We start from the raw sequence: 18,731 nt of genomic DNA on the forward strand, positions 1-18,731 counted from the left end.
TTTAATCTGAATCCAATCCATTGTTTTCAGCATAATAGCTTAGTTTAGCATTTTGCAAGTTCTCTACAAAAGCAAACTCAGTGGAACAGTGATGATATTCTTTCACATCCTACACAGCACGAACAACATTATATGCATGGCTCTCAGCTACGGGTGGGGTAGAAATTCATTGCAGTGTGAATCTACCTATTCTGAAATTCCTGAAACAATATGCAAACCAAAACTTGACCACCATTAGAAATTCACACTCATCCAAATTTCTCCAACCAAAGAAATGTGTCCAAAAATGTGTATGTTAGGGAAATATGCACATGAAAATACATATGCAGTTGAAAATAATATGCAAAAATGCATAATAGGAAATTTGTCTGCCAAAATGTGTAGAGCATGCAAAATTGTACATAACAATGTGTGTATATTAAGCGAAGTGTGCACTAAAATTCTGGGTTTTTTAAGCACAGCCTGATGTGGCAAATTGTACTTAAGATTGGGAAAATGAGAAATAAATCGACAGATTCATCTATTCCTACTCCCAGCTGTCCCACACAGTAGGAGGTCAGTGAAGCCTGTGTTTAGTGGGGCTTACTTCCTAGTGGAGACCTGAATGCCTGGAGAAGCACCTTGAAGGAATTTGATAACACGTTATTTTGGTAGACTTGATAGCGCAGCCCTGAGCACAGTTAGGAGGGAGCACGCCCCACTCAACTTATGGGCTGACCTTTGAGTAAACATGCTTAGAATTGTTCTGGGAGTGTTTCGGTTGGTGCATGCAGCTGGCAGTGAGTAAGGACCTCCCTTGTTCCAAACCACAGTGTGATTTTTTCCATAGATTTGAGCTTCTCACTCCCTACTCACCTGTAGAGGTAAAGGCTCTGAAGGCTCTTCCAGAAAGCCACTGCTGTCAGACTGGCAACTGTTTGTTCTTGTCACTATCACATCTATAATTAGAAGAATAAAGGTGGGAAGGAAAATAATTGGAATGATTTTTATTTTATTCAAAGAATTTTATTTCTGCTGGTTTCAGCACCTGCTGTTCCTGACAGCTGACACAGAGATAAATTTTCCAGTCCTTTGTTACTTTTTTTTGTCCTAAAGCTGGAACAACCACTAGAGGGAGTTACTTTGTCAAGTGTAAGTCAGCGAAGCCAGACAAGAGCTGAGGAGTGCCAGCCTGAGGATACAGAGAGAGAGAGTAAGAGAAGTAGGACTGTGCCCTCTCATGCCTCTCCCCCAATGCATAACTTGAGAAAAGGTCCATACCTAAGTACAAATTGTATGTGCCTAGGCTCTGTCCAAACAATCAGGGACACTGCCAAAAGTGTGACATGAGTACAACTCCTTTGAATACACACATGTAGACTCATTGCCTATTCATATGACAGTAGGCTCTTTTAACAGTTGTGCTGAATGCATGTAGGAGGAGGGCAGGGCCTGTGGGTATTTATCTTGCAGAAGTTGCATGGGACCCACTTTTCTGTGGATTCATCCCATTATGCTGCAGTAATGGTTAAAGGTTCACTGTCACATGGGTAAGACCAGTTATCCACAGCTCCTCCTTACCTCCTTGTTGTTGATCTTGGTCATGCAATCCTGGCCTGGTCAGGACCTGTGAGATTGGCCTCATGAAAATAGGGGGTGGGCCTTTACATGCTACAGCAGTGACAGAAGTGTTGTGAGCTGAACCCAAAGAAAAGGCACTGCATTGTATGAAATCCATGACAGGACAGAAGTAGGTGCATACACACTTTGTGCCATAGAGCTTTTAAACAGATATGCACCATCTCTAGAGTGAAGCCTGGCAACCCTTGTATCTCCCACAGATAAGATAAGGAGATGGGTGTGAATGGGGCTAGCATATGCTTCTGATAAGGCTGTTTCCCCCGCTCAAATACAACACTCTAACCATTTACCGCTAATAGCTCTTTTTAAATTATGTTCCATGTGAAGCATTCCATTTTTTAAAAGTTACATTTTAATCTTGCTAAGATTTCATTTTGCCATTGCATGTTGTTGATTTAGTTTAAGTTTATTATTAATTCTGGATGTCCAAAAGCCACAACAACACAGATAAGTGCAATTATATAACTTTCTGTTGCAGGACATTAAAAAGCAAAAGCAAAGATCACATTAACCTTAATAAACTCCATGCTGATATTAACTGCTGCCAACGCAAAACAAGTGCAACAATCAAAGAAGGATACATTACTTTACTCTAAAAACAACAAGAGCTGATCCTGGTGTAGAAATGATCTTTACTGAAAAGTAGGAACCAATGTATTTTGAGCAACAGGCAAAAAAAGTTAAGGCTGCAATCCTGTTCATATTTGTTTGAGAGTAGTCCCAGTGAATTCTGAGTAGATGCACATGCAACTGTCTACATCTGTGTTGAAATTGCTTTTTAATATGTTTTTAAACCTTTTTTTAAACAATATGTTTTTAACCTTTTTAAAAAGATGTATTGAAAGCTTTTTAAACATGTTTTTAAAGATGTTTTGTTTTAATGTATTTTACATCTGTTTTTATGATGTTTTAATGTGTTTTTAGTGCTTTTGTTTGCCCCCCTGGGCTCCTGCTGGAAGGAAGGGCGAGATATAAATCAAATAATATAATAAATAAATAAACTGCATTACACATTCTGTTACACTTAGAGGAAGACCTGTTCACCTTTCCTTCTCACAGTCTCATTAGGACACTAGTAATCCAGGCAGAAAATTGCCCTATCTAGCTATATTCACATATAAAACTGTTTCTGAAATTGAATAGGTAACTCAGACCAAAACAAAGAATCCAAGGTCTCATTTATCACTTTTGATGAGATGCTAGAGATTTAATTGCTTATAGAGTTTCTTAATGCTCAGCAAAAACATATTCCAGAAAAGATTGGCAAAATTTCTATGGCACATAAAAGCTACAATTCTTCACTAAGCTACAATAGTAAGTTACCAGATGCATCAGACAAAGGAAATCAAGCAACATGGAATGGCACAAAATTGATAATTATGATTTGCCATTTCCCCCTCCCCGTAGGACACCAACCCAATTTACAATTTAAAAAGTTCAACTTAAAAACTTTAAAATGACCACCAGGTGGCAGCAGCAGACAAACCTCCAGTGTAAAACATGCAACATAGGGACCCTTTCATACAATGCTTTCCTTGGAGGTTCTCTGAAGCTCTTGGAAGTTCTCTAGCAACTGTTTTACAAAGACAATTATGCTGATTGTAGAAATAGCAATGGAACAGAAATATTTAAAAGACTAAGACTGGAACCGTATGTGCACTTATTTGGGAGCAAGTCCCACTGAACTCAATGGGCTTTACTTCTAAGTAAAGCACACATATTGAGGTGCAAGACATTGTACTCATGTGTGTTATCATGGACCGTGCAGGAACTGCTAATAGAGAGTGTTGTGTTAACTTAAGTACTTCAGCACGGCACAAAACCTCATGGAAGAATACTGGTGTGGACCAATTATGACTGCAAAGCCTATAATACAAACTAGGAGTTAAATTTATCATCATCATATCATCACCTTCCACATATGATCAAGATGATATACAAAATGCAATGAAAATCACCACCAAACAAAAGTAAACCACAGAAAATAGCAGCATATTATACAGCCACGAGAGTGGCTGTATACTATAGTCAGCATGGATTTTTCGCATTCCACAATGTCAATTAAAAATACCCCTTATGCCATTCTGATGCTTCCCATAAGCTCATTTCAAAACAAAACCTTATAAAACTTATAGTCCTGAACTCAGAAACGCTTGCTTAACAAAACTCTAAATTTTCAAGGTGATACACAAAACAGTCAGAGAGAATCGAGAGTTCAAAGTCTAAAAAGAAAGAGAGAGAAAACCAGACCCCTTTTGGACTTTTTTCTGTTAGAGTTCTCATAATTTGTTGAAATTCATTAAAAATCAGCCATGTTCACAGAGTACATGTAATCCTATTACTGACCTTGCCGCATACTCTGACCTTCATCTTCTGCAGTTTAAAAGTTAAAAAAATGCCTGGCTGATTTGTAATTAATTTAAGAAATTTAGGATTGAACTGAATGATAAAGCCGGGCACACTCAGTAAGAACCAACTGTCAGTGTTCTAAAAGCCAGACTCACAGCTGCTGGGCTTGCCTAATCAGGGGGCCACACCCATGCCAGACCTTGATTTCACTTGAGACAATCATGGCTTTCCCCAAAGAATCCTGGGAAGTGTAGTATGTGAAGGGTGCTAAGAGGAGACTTTTATTCCCCTGACAGAACTCCAGTGGCCAAAGTGGTTTAACAGTCAGCTGCTCTGATTGAAGCTCTGTGAGGGGAACAGGGTGTCATCTAGCAATGCTCAGCACCCTTCACTAACTACACTTCCTAGGATTCTTTGGAAGGGCAGTACAATATCTCAGTGAGGAAGTCAGGTCTCCTGCTCCCCTGGTGCATTCACTATAGCTGCCCAATTTCCCTGCTTTTTAAAGTTTGATAGAAATATCTGTTGGCTATAGGTACGTTCTTAAACTGCAAGGTTTTTTGCCTATTAGTGAATATAAAAATACTAAGTTGATGCTCATGGCAGAGACTTATTCATCCAGCTGGGAAGGCTTGTCAGAGCAAAAATGTCTTCAGTTGTTTCATGAAAGTGCAGATTTATTTATTTATTTTATTAAATTTATATCCCACCCTTCCTCCCAGTAGGAGCCCATGGCAGCAAACAAAAACACTAAAAACACTAAAAACAATCTAAAATATCATAAAAGCAGAGTTTAAAATATATTAAAACAAAACATATTTAAAAACGTATTTTTAAAAAGTTTTTAGAGCATCTTAAAAAGCAATTCTGTATGTCTTATATCTCAGTGGAATGCTGATCCACAGAGCAAGAGCAGCCATGCTGAAAGCCCTGATCTGAGTTACCGTGGAATGGGCTTCTCAGATCTTTGGAACTTTGAGAAGCCCTTCCACTGGCTGCAGTAGCCTACTGGATAGAAGGGATGAGACGGTCTGTCAAATAATCTGGTAAAAAAGGCTCAATACTGTATTGCAGTAGTTCCATTCCTTCCTCTCTGGGAGATACCAAAGAGTAGCACTGGAGGAGGAGGTTTCGGATCCTTGGCCTCTCACTTGTGGGGTGCCACAGGGTTCTATCCTCTCTCCAATGCTCTTTAACATCTATATAAAGCCGCTGGGGACAATCATCAGGAGATTTGGGCTGCAGTGTCATCAGTATGCGGACGACACACAGCTCTATCTCTCATTTAAATCTTTACCGAGGTTGGCTGTGGAAACCCTGTCCAAGTGTCAACTTCTGGGTGAGATATAGCTCTTCTCTGTTATTCACGAAATTAACAGCTTATCTCTGTTTCTGTCGCAAAAAGCTGTCCTGGAAGTGCATTCTAAAGATAATAAACAGAAGAGGGATTTCTATTCCTGATTTCTATTCCGAGGAATATTATATTGTCTGGGACTATTCTCTTTTTGGTCTATTTTATTTTGACGAATCTGCTTCTTCACGACGCCACTAACTGTTTTGATGCTGGGAACTAAATTTGTTTTGCATTCTTGCACAAGAGAGATAAGGCAGGTTGCTCTGTTTATACTGTGATGTCATCAAGCCTGGAATATTAACCCAATTGTTGCTGAAATAAGAAGTGGTTCTTCTTTATTTTTGTTTTGCTTTGTTTTCGTGGTTTTAAAAATGGCAATCAAGAAAGTGGCTGAGAATCTGGAAGTAATTATGTTTCAGAAAATAATGGATGAGATTGAGATAACGAAACAAACCCTGCGACAGGGTAGTAAGGAGCTGAAAATTGAACTGAGCAAAATGACGCAGGAGCTTAAAGAAATAGGGGACCCTGTGAGAGAGGAGAATGAGATCAGAGATGAGAAAAGAAAAAATAAAGGGAAGATACAAGCCCTGGAGATTGGAACAAATGTGGAATTGGAAAAAGATCTGGAGTTTATGGATTTTAGAAATAAAATCTACTGTTTGGAATTTAACGTTATCTCTGAAGAAATTAATGAAGATATTAGAGATAAAGTTATCAATGGCTTGGATAATCTTCTGGACTGGAATGATGTGATGGAGCTTGATATAGAGAAAATCTATGGAATTAACTGCAGCCATGTGACAATGGAAAAACTCTTAAGAGATGAGCCAGTGCATTTTGTAAAAAAGAAGAACACAGATATGACTTTACAACAGTATTTCAGCAACTTATTCAGAATGGATGGCAAGAAAATATTTGGGATAGAGGAAATTCCCATCAGACTCTTATTATATGACTATGGCTACAACAGCAAGATTATTATGGAATACTGATAATGGAAGATTGGACACTGAAATTACTGGACTTAACAGGACTATTGAAGATGGAAGATGGAACTAATAGGGATAATGGAATAATGGCTATTGAAATTATTGGACCTAACAGATTCTGATGAGATGGATTAATCGAAATGTTTATTTGGACTATGGTTATGACAATAAGATTATTATAATTATTAATGAGATGGATTAATTGACATGTTTATTTGGAGAAAAATTGATAGATATATTTCTTAAAGAATTGAAACCTCTCTTTGACTTTTTGTGGAAAGAATAAAGTAATGTTTATGAGATTTGATGATTAATTAAGATAACTACTGGAGGAAAGTGATTTTATAATATGATTTAAGAGACAGGATTGTTATATATTGTAGACCTATAACTGATTTGATATGTGACATATGGGAAGTCAACATTTTATTTTATTTTATTTTATTGTTTAATCATTTTTGTTTTGTTTTGTTTTTTGTCTTTGAATGTTTTATGATTTTGTTTTCTATGTTTTATGAAAATTTGAATAAAAATTATTGTAAAAAAAAAGAAACCCTGTCCAAGTGTCTGGAGTCGGTGAGTGGCTGGATGGGAAGGAATAAGCTGAAGCTGAATCCTGACAAAACCGAAGTGCTGTTTGTGGGAGACAAGGGAAGGTTGGGGGATACAGACCTGGTGCTTAACGGGGTACGTTTGCCCCTAAAAGACAAGGTCCGTAGCCTGGGGGTCGTTCTTGACTCCCAGCTGTCCATGGAGGCTCAAGTTTCAGCGGTGAGCCGGGCAGCTCTGTATCAACTTCATCTGATACGGAGGCTACGCCCCTACCTTCCCAACCATCTGCTCCCACCGGTGGTACATGCCCTGGTCACCACTTGCCTAGACTACTGTAATGCACTCTACGTGGGGTTACCCTTGAAAATGGTTCGGAAATTACAACTGGTACAGAATGCGGCGGCTCATCTGATTAAAGGCAGCCGCCGGCAAGATCACATCACTCCTGTGTTGAAGGAGTTGCACTGGTTACCGGTTGTTTACCGAACCCAATTCAAGGTGTTGGTCTTAACCTTTAAAACCCTATACAGTTGTGGCCCAGTTTATCTGAAGGAGCGCCTCCAGCATCGGCAGGGATGCCGCTCAACAAGATCAGCCTCAGAAGACCTTCTCTTGATCCCACCAGTTAAAACAGCTAGACTGGTGAGGACTAGAGAGAGGGCCTTCTCAATAGTGGCCCCCACCCTGTGGAACTCTCTCCCAAATGATCTCCGCCATGCCCCGTCTATGATGAGCTTCCGCCGGACCTTGAAGACCTGGCTTTTCAGGCAGGCTTTTGGGGCGGGTTAGGTTCTTACTGTTTTTTAATTTTTTTAAATTGTTTTATGTACTGTTTTTACCTTGTACGTCGCCCAGAGTGGCTGGACAACCAGCCAGATGGGTGACTAATAAATTTAATAATAAAAAATAAATAATAATAATAATAAATACATCAAAGCAATGAACCCCAGGGGATTTAAAATCCAAATGCTCCACTTTCACCTCTTTACTTTAATACTACTTGTTTATAATAGAACCAAAATCACCTCTTACAAAATGTTGAAATATCATTCAATACCCAAAATATATTTGGAATTGTATGTTGAAATTTGATCACAGAATTCAGGATTTAACTTCTAGAATTAAAGTCAGAAATTAATCCAGTTTATGATATGATAGCTGTTGTACCTCTGCAGCCAAATATTGATAGAGTGGTTATTCTGATTTTGCCAAATATCCCTCCATCTAACAGCAAGCTCAGATGTGTGAGTGCTGATAGAAATGGAGCGACAATAGAGGTCACTGAGAAGGGGGATATCAGAAGTGGCAGCCCTACTGGTCTGAGGGAGTAACTCCCTTTTGAACTCAGTAGGGCTTACATCTGAGTAGACATGCCAAAGATTACACTGTAAAGCAAGAAAATTTCCTTTAAGATATCGGGCCAATCCTAGTTAGAAAAGACGACCTCAGGGGCACTTCAAATGCGCACAGAGTCCCCGCTCCCTGCAAACATTTAGCACATCTACCCTGCAATCTACCCTGCTCACAAAACTAGGATAGTGTGAATTCTGAGTAAGAGCTTTCCTGGATGATCAAATCTATGGCCAACTAGTACATATTGTTATTAATTCGTTGCACAGGGTCCAGGCGTCTTTGCACAAGATAGAACTTCTGTTGTCATATATATATATTTTCTTCCCAAACACATTTTAATATCGTGTTTCTGAGAAACTTTGATGTGGTTCCCAGATAGCGCATTGATTATTGTAATTGCTGCATGGAATGTAACTGTGCAAATGTAGTGGACGCTTATTGATTACTTCCTGTGACATCACTAGCTGGCTGCCAATTAATTACCGGGCTAAGTTCAAGGTCTTGGTTTTTGTGTACAAAGCCCTATACAGCTTTAGATCAGGGAACCGAAAGATCTTCTTACCCCTTATATACCCAGTCAGTCACAGCACTTTGCAGATGAGGGCTTCCTGCAGATACCATCTTATCAGAAGATCCATTCCATACAACATAGGAAGAGGACCCTTAGTGTTATGGCACCTACCCTTTGGAATTCCCTCCCCTTAAATATTAGACAGGCACCATATGTTGTTGTCTTTTCAGCTCCTACTGAAGACCTTCCACTTTCAACAAGCCTTTAAAGCAGATACCTTTATCCCAGTTTGCATTTGTATTGGGATTGTTTTCAAGATGTTTTTAAAAGACTTTAAAAAGATTTTAAAAACATTTTTAGTGTTTTATCATTTGTTGTCTGTGGCCCTGGGCTCCTTCTAGGAGGAAGGGTGGGATATAAATTTTATAATAAATAAATAAGTAAGAAGTGGCCAGCAATACAACATTCATGCCATTCACTAGTTGGAACCTCTGCAAGAGTGTGTGCGTCCAGCATGTATGGCTGCCTCTGTCAAGTGGCAAATGCAGATGGGAAAGGCCTTACCTTGCATAGCACAGGAAGTGCAACAGTACACTTACACAAACACATATTGCAGTCTATGCAGGCAGGAGCGGTCAGTGAGGCAGGGCAACCCTGTACTCCCACCAGCGGAGTCACTGCTACTTACTGGGAGGCAGGAAGGGAGGGCTGGCCTCCCCACCACCTCACCCCTTCACTTCTCCCTCCTGGTAAGAGGCAGTGCCTCTACTACTGGGAGGCCAGGTGTGCAACACCACCACCCCTCACTGACTGTTGCTTTATGGAGAAGAACCTATAAATAAATAAATACATACATACATACATACATACATAAATAAATAAATAAATGGGTGATGGCAAGAGAACTTGAAAAGCACAGATGTCTGGGAATCCAGCCCTCATGTTGACCCCAAGTTACAGGATGGTCAGAAATGGCTTGCTGACCTCAAGAATCAAATTAACCGAGTTAACTTCATTTGGAATTAAGGTTCCAAATTCCAGGTTTGCTCAGGAAAAACCCTTTCAACTAAACAATAGTCCATGTCGAAGGTAACGCTTAGGTCAACAAAACTCACACAAGATAGGAAGTTGCCTTAATTTACACTTATACATTTACTCTGGAGACTGCAGGTATAGTTTTAACTTTACAGAGGTTGGCAAACAGGACAAAGGGAATTCTTCCACGAACCAGATGACTCATCTATATGCCCCCTCCCAATTTACATGCAATTCAAGGCAAGCTCAAAATATATTTAGGGTGGAGATTTTTGGGGAGTCAAAGGTCACACACACACACGCTGGCTCCAAAAAACTTCTTGACACTTTGCATCACTCCCTAAGATCGTCTCAACATGCCGCTTGGGACCCCAGGCAGGGAAAGAGATAAGAATGGCATGCATGGCCACATGGCAATATGCAAGAGGAAAGAGGGAGAGAGACAGCCTGGCTCTCACCAAACATACAATTCTTTACCCTGACCTTGTGCCCTGATTTCCTTCAGGAAAGGGATATCTTTGTAGAGATATCACTTGCTTGCTTGCTTTGGTGTGAATTTATGCAGTCTTGGAAGTGATGAGGACAGGGTTTCTCTTATGCTCTTTACATTTAAGGAATGAATGGCTGTGTTAAGTCAGAAGCTGCTCGCATTTTTATTGTAATTAAAATACTACATTTTTCATGTTTCCGATTTCAATAAACCTTTAGAGCATATTCTTGGGGGTTTAATTTCAGCAAAAGATCCTGCTACACTCTAGGGATGCAGTTAGGGCCTCTAGTGGGTATTACACATTAGGGGGTTCACAGATTCACCTGTAACAATTTTAAGAGGATTTTGCCACAAATAAAACGATAATGGGGACAGTTATTCATGACACTAGAAGTTCCCAAGCTGCCTTAAAGAAGACTTGTGATCATTTCCAGCATATAACTCATCTTTGTCCTACCTTCTCACTTGTTCATGCTATCTTCATCTTACGAACTGGCTTTCATCCAGTTCCTAATCCCTGCCAAACAGTGAAAAAGCCGGCTGACATCTGTGTCGAGTTCTAATGAAATGAGACACAAGACTATGAGTGTTTGGAAGCAGAGAGATGCCGCCACCATGGCTGCTACAGATCTTCTCCCCTGACAGCTTCCAAGAGATGCAACTTGGATAAAAATGGTGTTGGAAAAACTCCGATCTCAGGATTTCCACAACTGAAAGGTCTTTAAGGAAGAATTAGAATTGGAGCTACTGTCAACAGAAGGAAATAGTGAGTGAAATCAATATGTACTACAGCAAGGGTGGCTAACCCCCAGTTGGGGGGCTTGATTCTTCCCCCAGCAAATCCCCCCATACAGTAGCAAAAAGGGGACATTGATAAAGTAGGACACAGTGCTGTGCTGGCTCAAGCCAAGTCATCCCTTCCCAATCATCAGATCGATCATTGGATGAGTGAAGAGGGAACCATACCCTCCCCTCAGCTGATATGCAAGTGGTAGGGCAGAAGGCAGAGAGGCCAACTGTAGATGGGGTCACAGCCAATGACAGGCAGAGTCGCCATCGTCCTCCCTGCTGAGTTCTACAATGACAACCCTAACACTAAAGAGAAGGAAGCTGACAGAAAGTGCCACCTCCTAGGAGGAGGGGCTGTGTGCCTCTGGGTCCTCTGTGCATGCATGCATGCGTGTGTGTATGTGTGTGTGAGAGAGAGAAAACGTGCATGAAAGCCACATCCACAGCTGGCAAGGGGTCCCCAGAGGGTCGGCCATGGGTGCTCTAGCATTGCATAATTTAAGAATATCAAACAAGGATGTTTGCTGTACTCATGGAGATCATCGGGCAATACCTCCTGATTCCTCCAAGTTCATTGCATCGCAGAGAAACATACAGCCAGTTCATTTGGCACTCTTACAGACTCTTACACACATGTAGCTCCTGTGCGAGAAAGACGGGCCACAGCTCAGTGATAGGGCATGTGCTTTGTATGCAGAAGGACCCAGGGTCAATCTTGAGCATTTCCAGGTAGAGCTGGAAAAGACTCCTGCCTGAAATGCTGAAGAGTTGCTGGCCGTCAGTGTAGACTGGGTTGATGGAACAATGGTTTGGTTTCGTATAAAGGGAACAATGGTTAGGTTTCGTATAAGGTAGCTTCTTACGTTCCTAGGCAACCCATGCTTCTATTGCACACATGGGTTTTCTCCCATCAGAGAGAAAAGGAGCAGTGAGAGAAGTTGTAGGGAAATAGTTATGAACCCATTTTCTTATCTTCCCTGCAAATCACCACTTCTTGATGCCCTTTTGCAAAAGAGAACAGGCAGTCTGGATTTCCAGCAAGAGGGAGAAACAGAACAAGTAATTCTGTCTGCATGTTGTATCCCTGGGTGTTATTTAGTTTTCTCCCTCTCATAATACCAGAACCTGGAACCATCCAATGAAACTGACTGGCAGGAGTTTCAAGCCTAGCAAAAGAAAGTTCTTCTCACACTTTGCATAGTTAGTTTCTAGAACTCCTTACCACAAGGTGGCCTTGAGCTCAGATGGCTTTAAAAGGAAACTAGATAAATTCATAGAGCAAGGGTGGGGAGTTGTCCAAATGTTGCTGGACAACTTCCACCATTCCTATTGCCCATGCTCACTTGTGGTTGATGGCAGCTAGAGTCCAGCAACAACTAGAAGGCCACAGGTTCCCCACCCCTGTTGTAGAGAATAAGGCTATCTATGGCTTCCAGCTGGGATGGGTATAGGTAGCCTCCAGGATTCAGAGGCCTTATCAATATACCACTGAATGCCAGGGGCCTATCACCTTCATGCCCAGCTAACTGGCGACTATAGAAACAGGATGCTGGATTAGGCCACCTGTTTGACTGATCCAGCAGGGTTCTTCTTAGTCAAGGAAGATGATAGATATTTGACACTGCTGCTCGTTTTATCTTGATTTCATCTAAACCAGACCTTGATTGATCTCTGCAAGGAGGAAGATATTTAGCTCTCTCGCAGCAGAGGAAAGTAATGTCTGAGCAGGGCCGGCTTCAAAGGGCGGCCAGGTGGGGCCATCGCTGAGGTCCCTGTGGCCCACAGGACCCCTTGAAGGGCCCCTCATTAGGGTGGCGGAGTAGTGCTCCCCTTCTGCAGCAAGCTCCCTGCTACGGATCGCAGGGAGGGAGCTGCCCGCTTGCTTGCTCTCCCCCCTGCCTGCCTGCCTACTCACTCTCCCTCTGCCCCCACCCCCCACCCCCTGCCCCCTCACCCTTCCCCTGCCTGCTTGCTTGCTCACCTTCCCCCGCCTGCTCACCCTCCCCCGCTCGCTTGCCCTCCCCTCTCCCCCTGCTCGCTCACCCTCTTCCCCCTGCCTGCTCACTCGCTCGCCCAACCTCCCACTCCTCCCCCCACCTAGTAGGTAGGTAGGTGGAGCGTGTGTGCATGCATGTGTGTGCGTGCAAGTGAGTGCCAGGGCCAAGGGCCCCAGCATGCCTGGGGCCAGCCTTGTATCTGAGATTAGCTCCAGTTTTCCCCCAAAGCAGTTCAGCTCTTTAGAATTTGGGGAGTGTCACACAACATGGCCACATATTTTCATCCATCCCAGTGAAAAAGCCCAGCAACAGTAAGAGGTCACCACCATGTCTCATACCAGGACTCATTTGCAGGCAAGGAGAGGGAAAGACAAAGCTGGAAGCTTAGTGTCATTGAGTGACAATGTGACATGATCTTATATACTAGTTAGCCAAGCAGCATGGAAACATGGAAGAGGTAGTGGCCTGCCCCCCCATGACAGGCTGTCAGTGGCATTAGGAGAGTGAAAATCATTTGGGCAGGAAGTGTAACTTTTCCACATCAGACTAATCTTGGCAAATTCCCAATATGTTGCAACACCTAAATCATTGTTATAATGCTCACCAGAGCAGCAGTAGACAGTGGGGATCAGCAGTTGGTGTTAGATGGTGGCCATAGAGGCTGCCAAGTTGTGTGAGGGGCCATAGCTCAGTGGTAGAGGGAGAGCACCTGCTTTGCATGCAGAAGGTCCCAAGTTCAATCCTTGGCATCTCCAGGGAGGGTTGGGAGAGACTCCCTGCCTGAAACGCCAGAGAGCCACTCAGTCAGCAAAATGGAGTTAGATGGACCAATGGGTTGATCAGAGCTTGGAAAAGTTACTTTTTTGAACTACAACTCCCATCAGCCCAATCCAGTGGCCAGGCTGGCTGGGGCTGATAGGAGTTATAGTTCAATAAAGTAACTTTTCCAAGCTCTGGGGTTGATTCGTTATAAGGCAGCTTCCTATGTTTCTAAAGTGTGGCTTTCATGTGGCAGCACTGGGGGCAGCCCACAAGAGCTTTGGATCACGCCATGTAGGGCACTGCGGACCAGTCTGGAGCTGCACACCTACATAGGGCTGACCTCACCAGTTCCTGCCTCTAATATCACCACTTGACACCCTCTAGTAAGGTCATGAGGTCCCCCTCTGACTGCAGTCATTCACTACTCCTTCCCTATTGGCTTGGGTGCCTCTGGCACTTGGCAGATGCACGTTTGTTTGATGTTGACAAGTGGCAGATGCGGTCTCTACTGGTGATGAGAGGATGTCATAAAGCCCATATGGTGCATTATACTGTGATCCTCACACTGGGCTTGGTGAAGTGGTCAGAGAGTTGGACTAAGACCTGGGAGATCAGGGTTCAAATCCCCACCCAAGCATGAAGCTCACGGGGTGATATTGAACCAGTTATTCTGTTCAAGTTATGCTTACTTACCTCACAGAGCTGTTGTGAAGATATAATAGAGAGTAGGAGAACCATGAATGCCACCTTGAGCTCCTTGAAGGAAGGGGGGGTTATAAATGTGGTGGTGGTGGTGGTGGCGACAGCAACAACAACGGCAATATAATGCTTCACTGGTAGGCTTGGATTTAGCTCCCTCTGCTCATAATTTCTATCCCACTGAACATCTGGAAAATGGGGTATGGGGCCAATTTTCCTGAGATGAAGCAGCAGGCAGGAGGGCTTTCTGCATTCATTGCTTCTCCCTTGCTTTGGCATTCTCCTCCTCCCGAGTTTTCCTAGAGATGTAGCAAATACACATCTGGACCCCTGGCTTAAGGCAGGCTTATGAGGAAAAGAGGCAGGCTGGCAGATGGTTAGTCACAACCCTCCCACCCACTTCTTCTTCACTGGAAATCACCACCCCTCTGTCACTGTTTGATGGTGACCTGGATTACTGGACCTTCCCAATGTTTAGTACCAACCTAATGCAATCACATCTGCCAATTTAGAGTTTTATCCCAAAAATCCGATGAGGTTATGACAGAGCTCAAAAAGTATATGCTGACAAGACCTGAACATCCATCACTTGGACGTCACCTGGACATCCATCCATCATCTAAAATAATGGGCAAGGGTATACAGTGGCAAGACCTAGACATACATCAATTGTCCCACCAATTGTTAACAACTGGGGGAGAGAGAGAGAGAAAATGTTGTGGTAATATCTTTTATACAGTTTTTTAAAAAATCAATAGCTGATCCTATCAAAACACATTCAACATTAAATACATTATTCCCGCCCATTATTATATCTTAAAATACACAGAGATTTGTTTTTATATATAATTACGGGACCCATAGGATTTCACTGTGCGGAGGGGGGGAATGAAATAATACATACATACATACATAATACCTTTTGCTCTGATCATTAGCATTTGGCAAGCAACTACCATCTGCGAAAACCAATAGAACTTGCCCTGATGCCATTAAAAACAGGGAAATCATTGTGGTGCTCTTTCTCACCATCAAGCAATCGTTCCCATATGTACTTTACAGAGGGATAATAAACAGGATTCACACTATTGGAACACAGTCAATTAAGAAGAATGCCGATTGCCTTCTGCAGATATTCCCATGGTGCCAAACTGTATGTGAAAGAGATGGCAGGGAGGAGGAGAAAAAGGAGGAAGAGAAGGTGTGATAATTAAAAGAATTGCCACTCAATAAGTCATGGGAGCTAATGTGTCAGCTCAGCAGGCTGGGGAGGTAGAATGTACCCAGCTGCTGGAAAAACTCAAGTGTGGTTTGGTCCCTGGCACCACTTGTTGGGACAAGATGAATCGCAAAGGCTGTGAAAGTGAGCTTCCAGGCTACCATGTGCCAGATGGGGGTGGTTACTTTCTCTGATTGATTCCCTCTTGTGCTGCAAAGGGGGGCAGCAAATGCTCTCGCATTAGCAGAGATGCGTGGGGGATCAGCCATTCCTTCCTTGGTCAATGAACAGGGAGACAAGCCTGGAGGGAAGGGATGGAGGCATATGACAGTAATGCACATGAACACCAGAACTCTTAAAATGGAGGGTTGCTGCTGCTGAATCTTCAGCCATGTGCTACACTTGTGGGGGTGAAACAACATTGAAACATCTTTGTGTCACATCCATGTCCTTCATAAATGCCAGTGGGAAGTGGGTACTGAACCCCAAATCCTCACAACAGGTACATTTGGGCAAAAATAAAGGGCAAGGCTACTATGAAGGCTGTACTGATCTTCATTACACTCTGTGCCTTTCAATCCCTCAGCACTGCCCAACAGTCAGGAGCTTCAAATGGATGTATAAATTGCCAGTAAAATAAGTACTGTCTCCTGCTGGGAGCTAACTGCCCGTCAGACATTTGCTGGGCCCTCCTAATACAGGACAGTGAGCAAAGCTTCATTACAGAACAATGGCGTTTGCTGCCAGAGCTTACAGATTTGAATAAACAACAAATAAGCAACATCTGCTCCAGCATATGTGTATGGTGGGGAAAAAGTCACAAAATAAAAGAATTTGTAAATGCCAAAAGCAACACTAAACTGCCAGTGCTACTGTAGAGTGAATTTTTAATTGCACACGCATACAAGGCAGGCTGTGGGTATTAGTCTCACATATGTCTGGTTGCTGCCAACCTGGGAGTATAGATGAATTTAATTAAATAAGGATTATCCCTTCTCCCCAGTACAATTACTTATTTATAACAATGATAAAATTGCCTAATAAAAATTGTAATATTTTGTGTAAAACACACACATGCACTCGCCATTGCTCAAAAACACACTGGTATTGCTTGAAAGTTATTTAGAGATGCTTGGGGTTTGAGTGTCTTTTAGAATTGAGTCTCTGCATTCTGCTACAGGAGAGGGAAAGATGAAAGGGACATTGTGATGCCTGGCACGGTGAATCAGCCAGAATTGACATTCGGGAGAAATGGTATGCAGCAGCCAAGGAATGGTCTTTCAGTGTTCGGTGTGTGTATGTGTATTAGGAATGGGATCAATTGGGCCATGCCTCTTCAAAAATATTCAATCGACCTAACAGACAATATAGATTAGAGCTCTTTCTTTGTCCGCTATCCTCTGATTTTACTGGTCCATTTTGTATTCTCCCAAAAATATTGATATTAATATTGATATTTGGAAAGGAAGTATTGATATTTGGAAAGCAAATATCAGTATTTTGGGGGGAAATGGCTTCACCACCACTGCCTCCTTCTCTGCTGTGATTGAGGCTGGTCAATTTTCACTTTAGCAAGCAAAGACTGGGCATTTTCCTTTTACAAAGGAAAGGAGGAAAGCAGCTTTTGGTGCTCCCCATCCCCCACCTCCTCCTCTGCAACCCTAAAGTCCTTAATGTGGGTGAGACTCTGTAGTCTCTAGGCTTGCCTTTTAATCATTTAATGGGTTAACACTACAGAGATTAGAAGGGAAGGTTAGCGAATCTCTCCCTTGTTAAGAACTCTTCAGATTCTAAGGTTGGGCTTCCTTTCAATCTCTATTATAGGCTTGGCTTGTTTCCTCCCACTTGGATCCTGGATTGTTTGAATGTGGGGGTGTGTGTGCCACACCCAGAGAGTGTAACCAGTAGTGTTGTACTGTGCTGTGAGAAAATCAATAAAAGAACAATATATTTGAGGGAATTTTCAAGGGGGAAAATCCAGTGTCTGGGGAAAGCCACTGAAGTTCAGAGCAAACAGGATCACTCTGCAAAGATGGAGAACATGTGGCCCACTGAAAAATCCAGTGCTAAATCAGAATCCAGCAGAATCCCCACCCATCCCTAGTGTGTCTGTATGCAAAATTTAAGCAATAGAATAAAGGCAGATGTCCGGCCATAGAGCCAAGGGACAAAATCACTAAAGGAAGCATTTCCACCACACATCTCTTCTTCTTCTTTTAAAAAAAAATCTATCTATGTAACCAAAGTACTCAGTCAGTGTGTCACTGTTTCATTCTTAGTTGGATCTCAGTTGGATAATCCAAGGCTGGATTATCCATAGTGCAACTGGAGTCTGAGCTTTTTTGTTGTTGTTAAAGTAAGTAAATTGGACTTATGTTAAGGAAGTTAGGAAGTAAAATGCAGACAGATGAGTCAACCTTGCTTTCCCCATCTTTCCAGTGCTTTTGGTCAATGAGTGAAGTCAGAGCTGTGATTGACAATTCAGTTGTTTCAACACTAGTATACAGAAATCCCTGGGTCCTAAAAAGCAGCTATTTCCCCCTCCCCTTTAGCTTCTGCTTCCTAGTCTATCCCAGGCCCAGCAACAGCACTCAGTCAGGTCAGAGAACACTACGTACATTTGTAATTAATATAGTACAGCCTTATTTATCCTAAATGTTTGGTTATCTCCCCTGCCCAAAATCAATCTAACAAATGAGGAGAATGTTTGTAAGTTTAGGGATAGGAAGTAATTTATATTGTTATGTGTAAACAAAGTTAGGAATTTGGCTAAATTTATTCTGAGTAGGTTTGGACTTTGCATGTTGAGGGTTGTGTTTGACTTCTATGCAAAGTTGACAATGTTGAGAAGTGTGTGAAAAAGAGATGGATGATTTTTAAAACACTGAAGACTTTGTTACTGATTATGATTTGTCTTATTACTGATCTTTGTAAGCCACTCTGGAAACCTTTTTGGCTGAAGAGTGGGATAAAAATGCTTTGTTTTTTCCTGTCAGTAGTATAGTATGT

At 42.2% G+C, this 18,731-nt stretch overlaps 1 protein-coding gene across 2 annotated transcripts in view; it reads right to left on the minus strand.

Annotated features, from left to right (window-relative positions):
- The window catches only part of ITPRID1 (ITPR interacting domain containing 1), an 88,666-nt gene that overhangs the window by 19,457 nt on the left and 50,478 nt on the right, over positions 1–18,731 (minus strand). For both annotated transcript variants that reach the window (XM_061586126.1, XM_061586128.1), the window contains one exon: positions 856–938. In XM_061586126.1, the coding sequence (XP_061442110.1) occupies positions 856–938 (83 nt within the window). The remainder of the gene's footprint in view (positions 1–855; positions 939–18,731) is intronic.

Source organism: Rhineura floridana, chromosome 10, assembly GCF_030035675.1.
Source record: "Rhineura floridana isolate rRhiFlo1 chromosome 10, rRhiFlo1.hap2, whole genome shotgun sequence".
Classification (NCBI taxonomy): domain Eukaryota; kingdom Metazoa; phylum Chordata; class Lepidosauria; order Squamata; family Rhineuridae; genus Rhineura; species Rhineura floridana.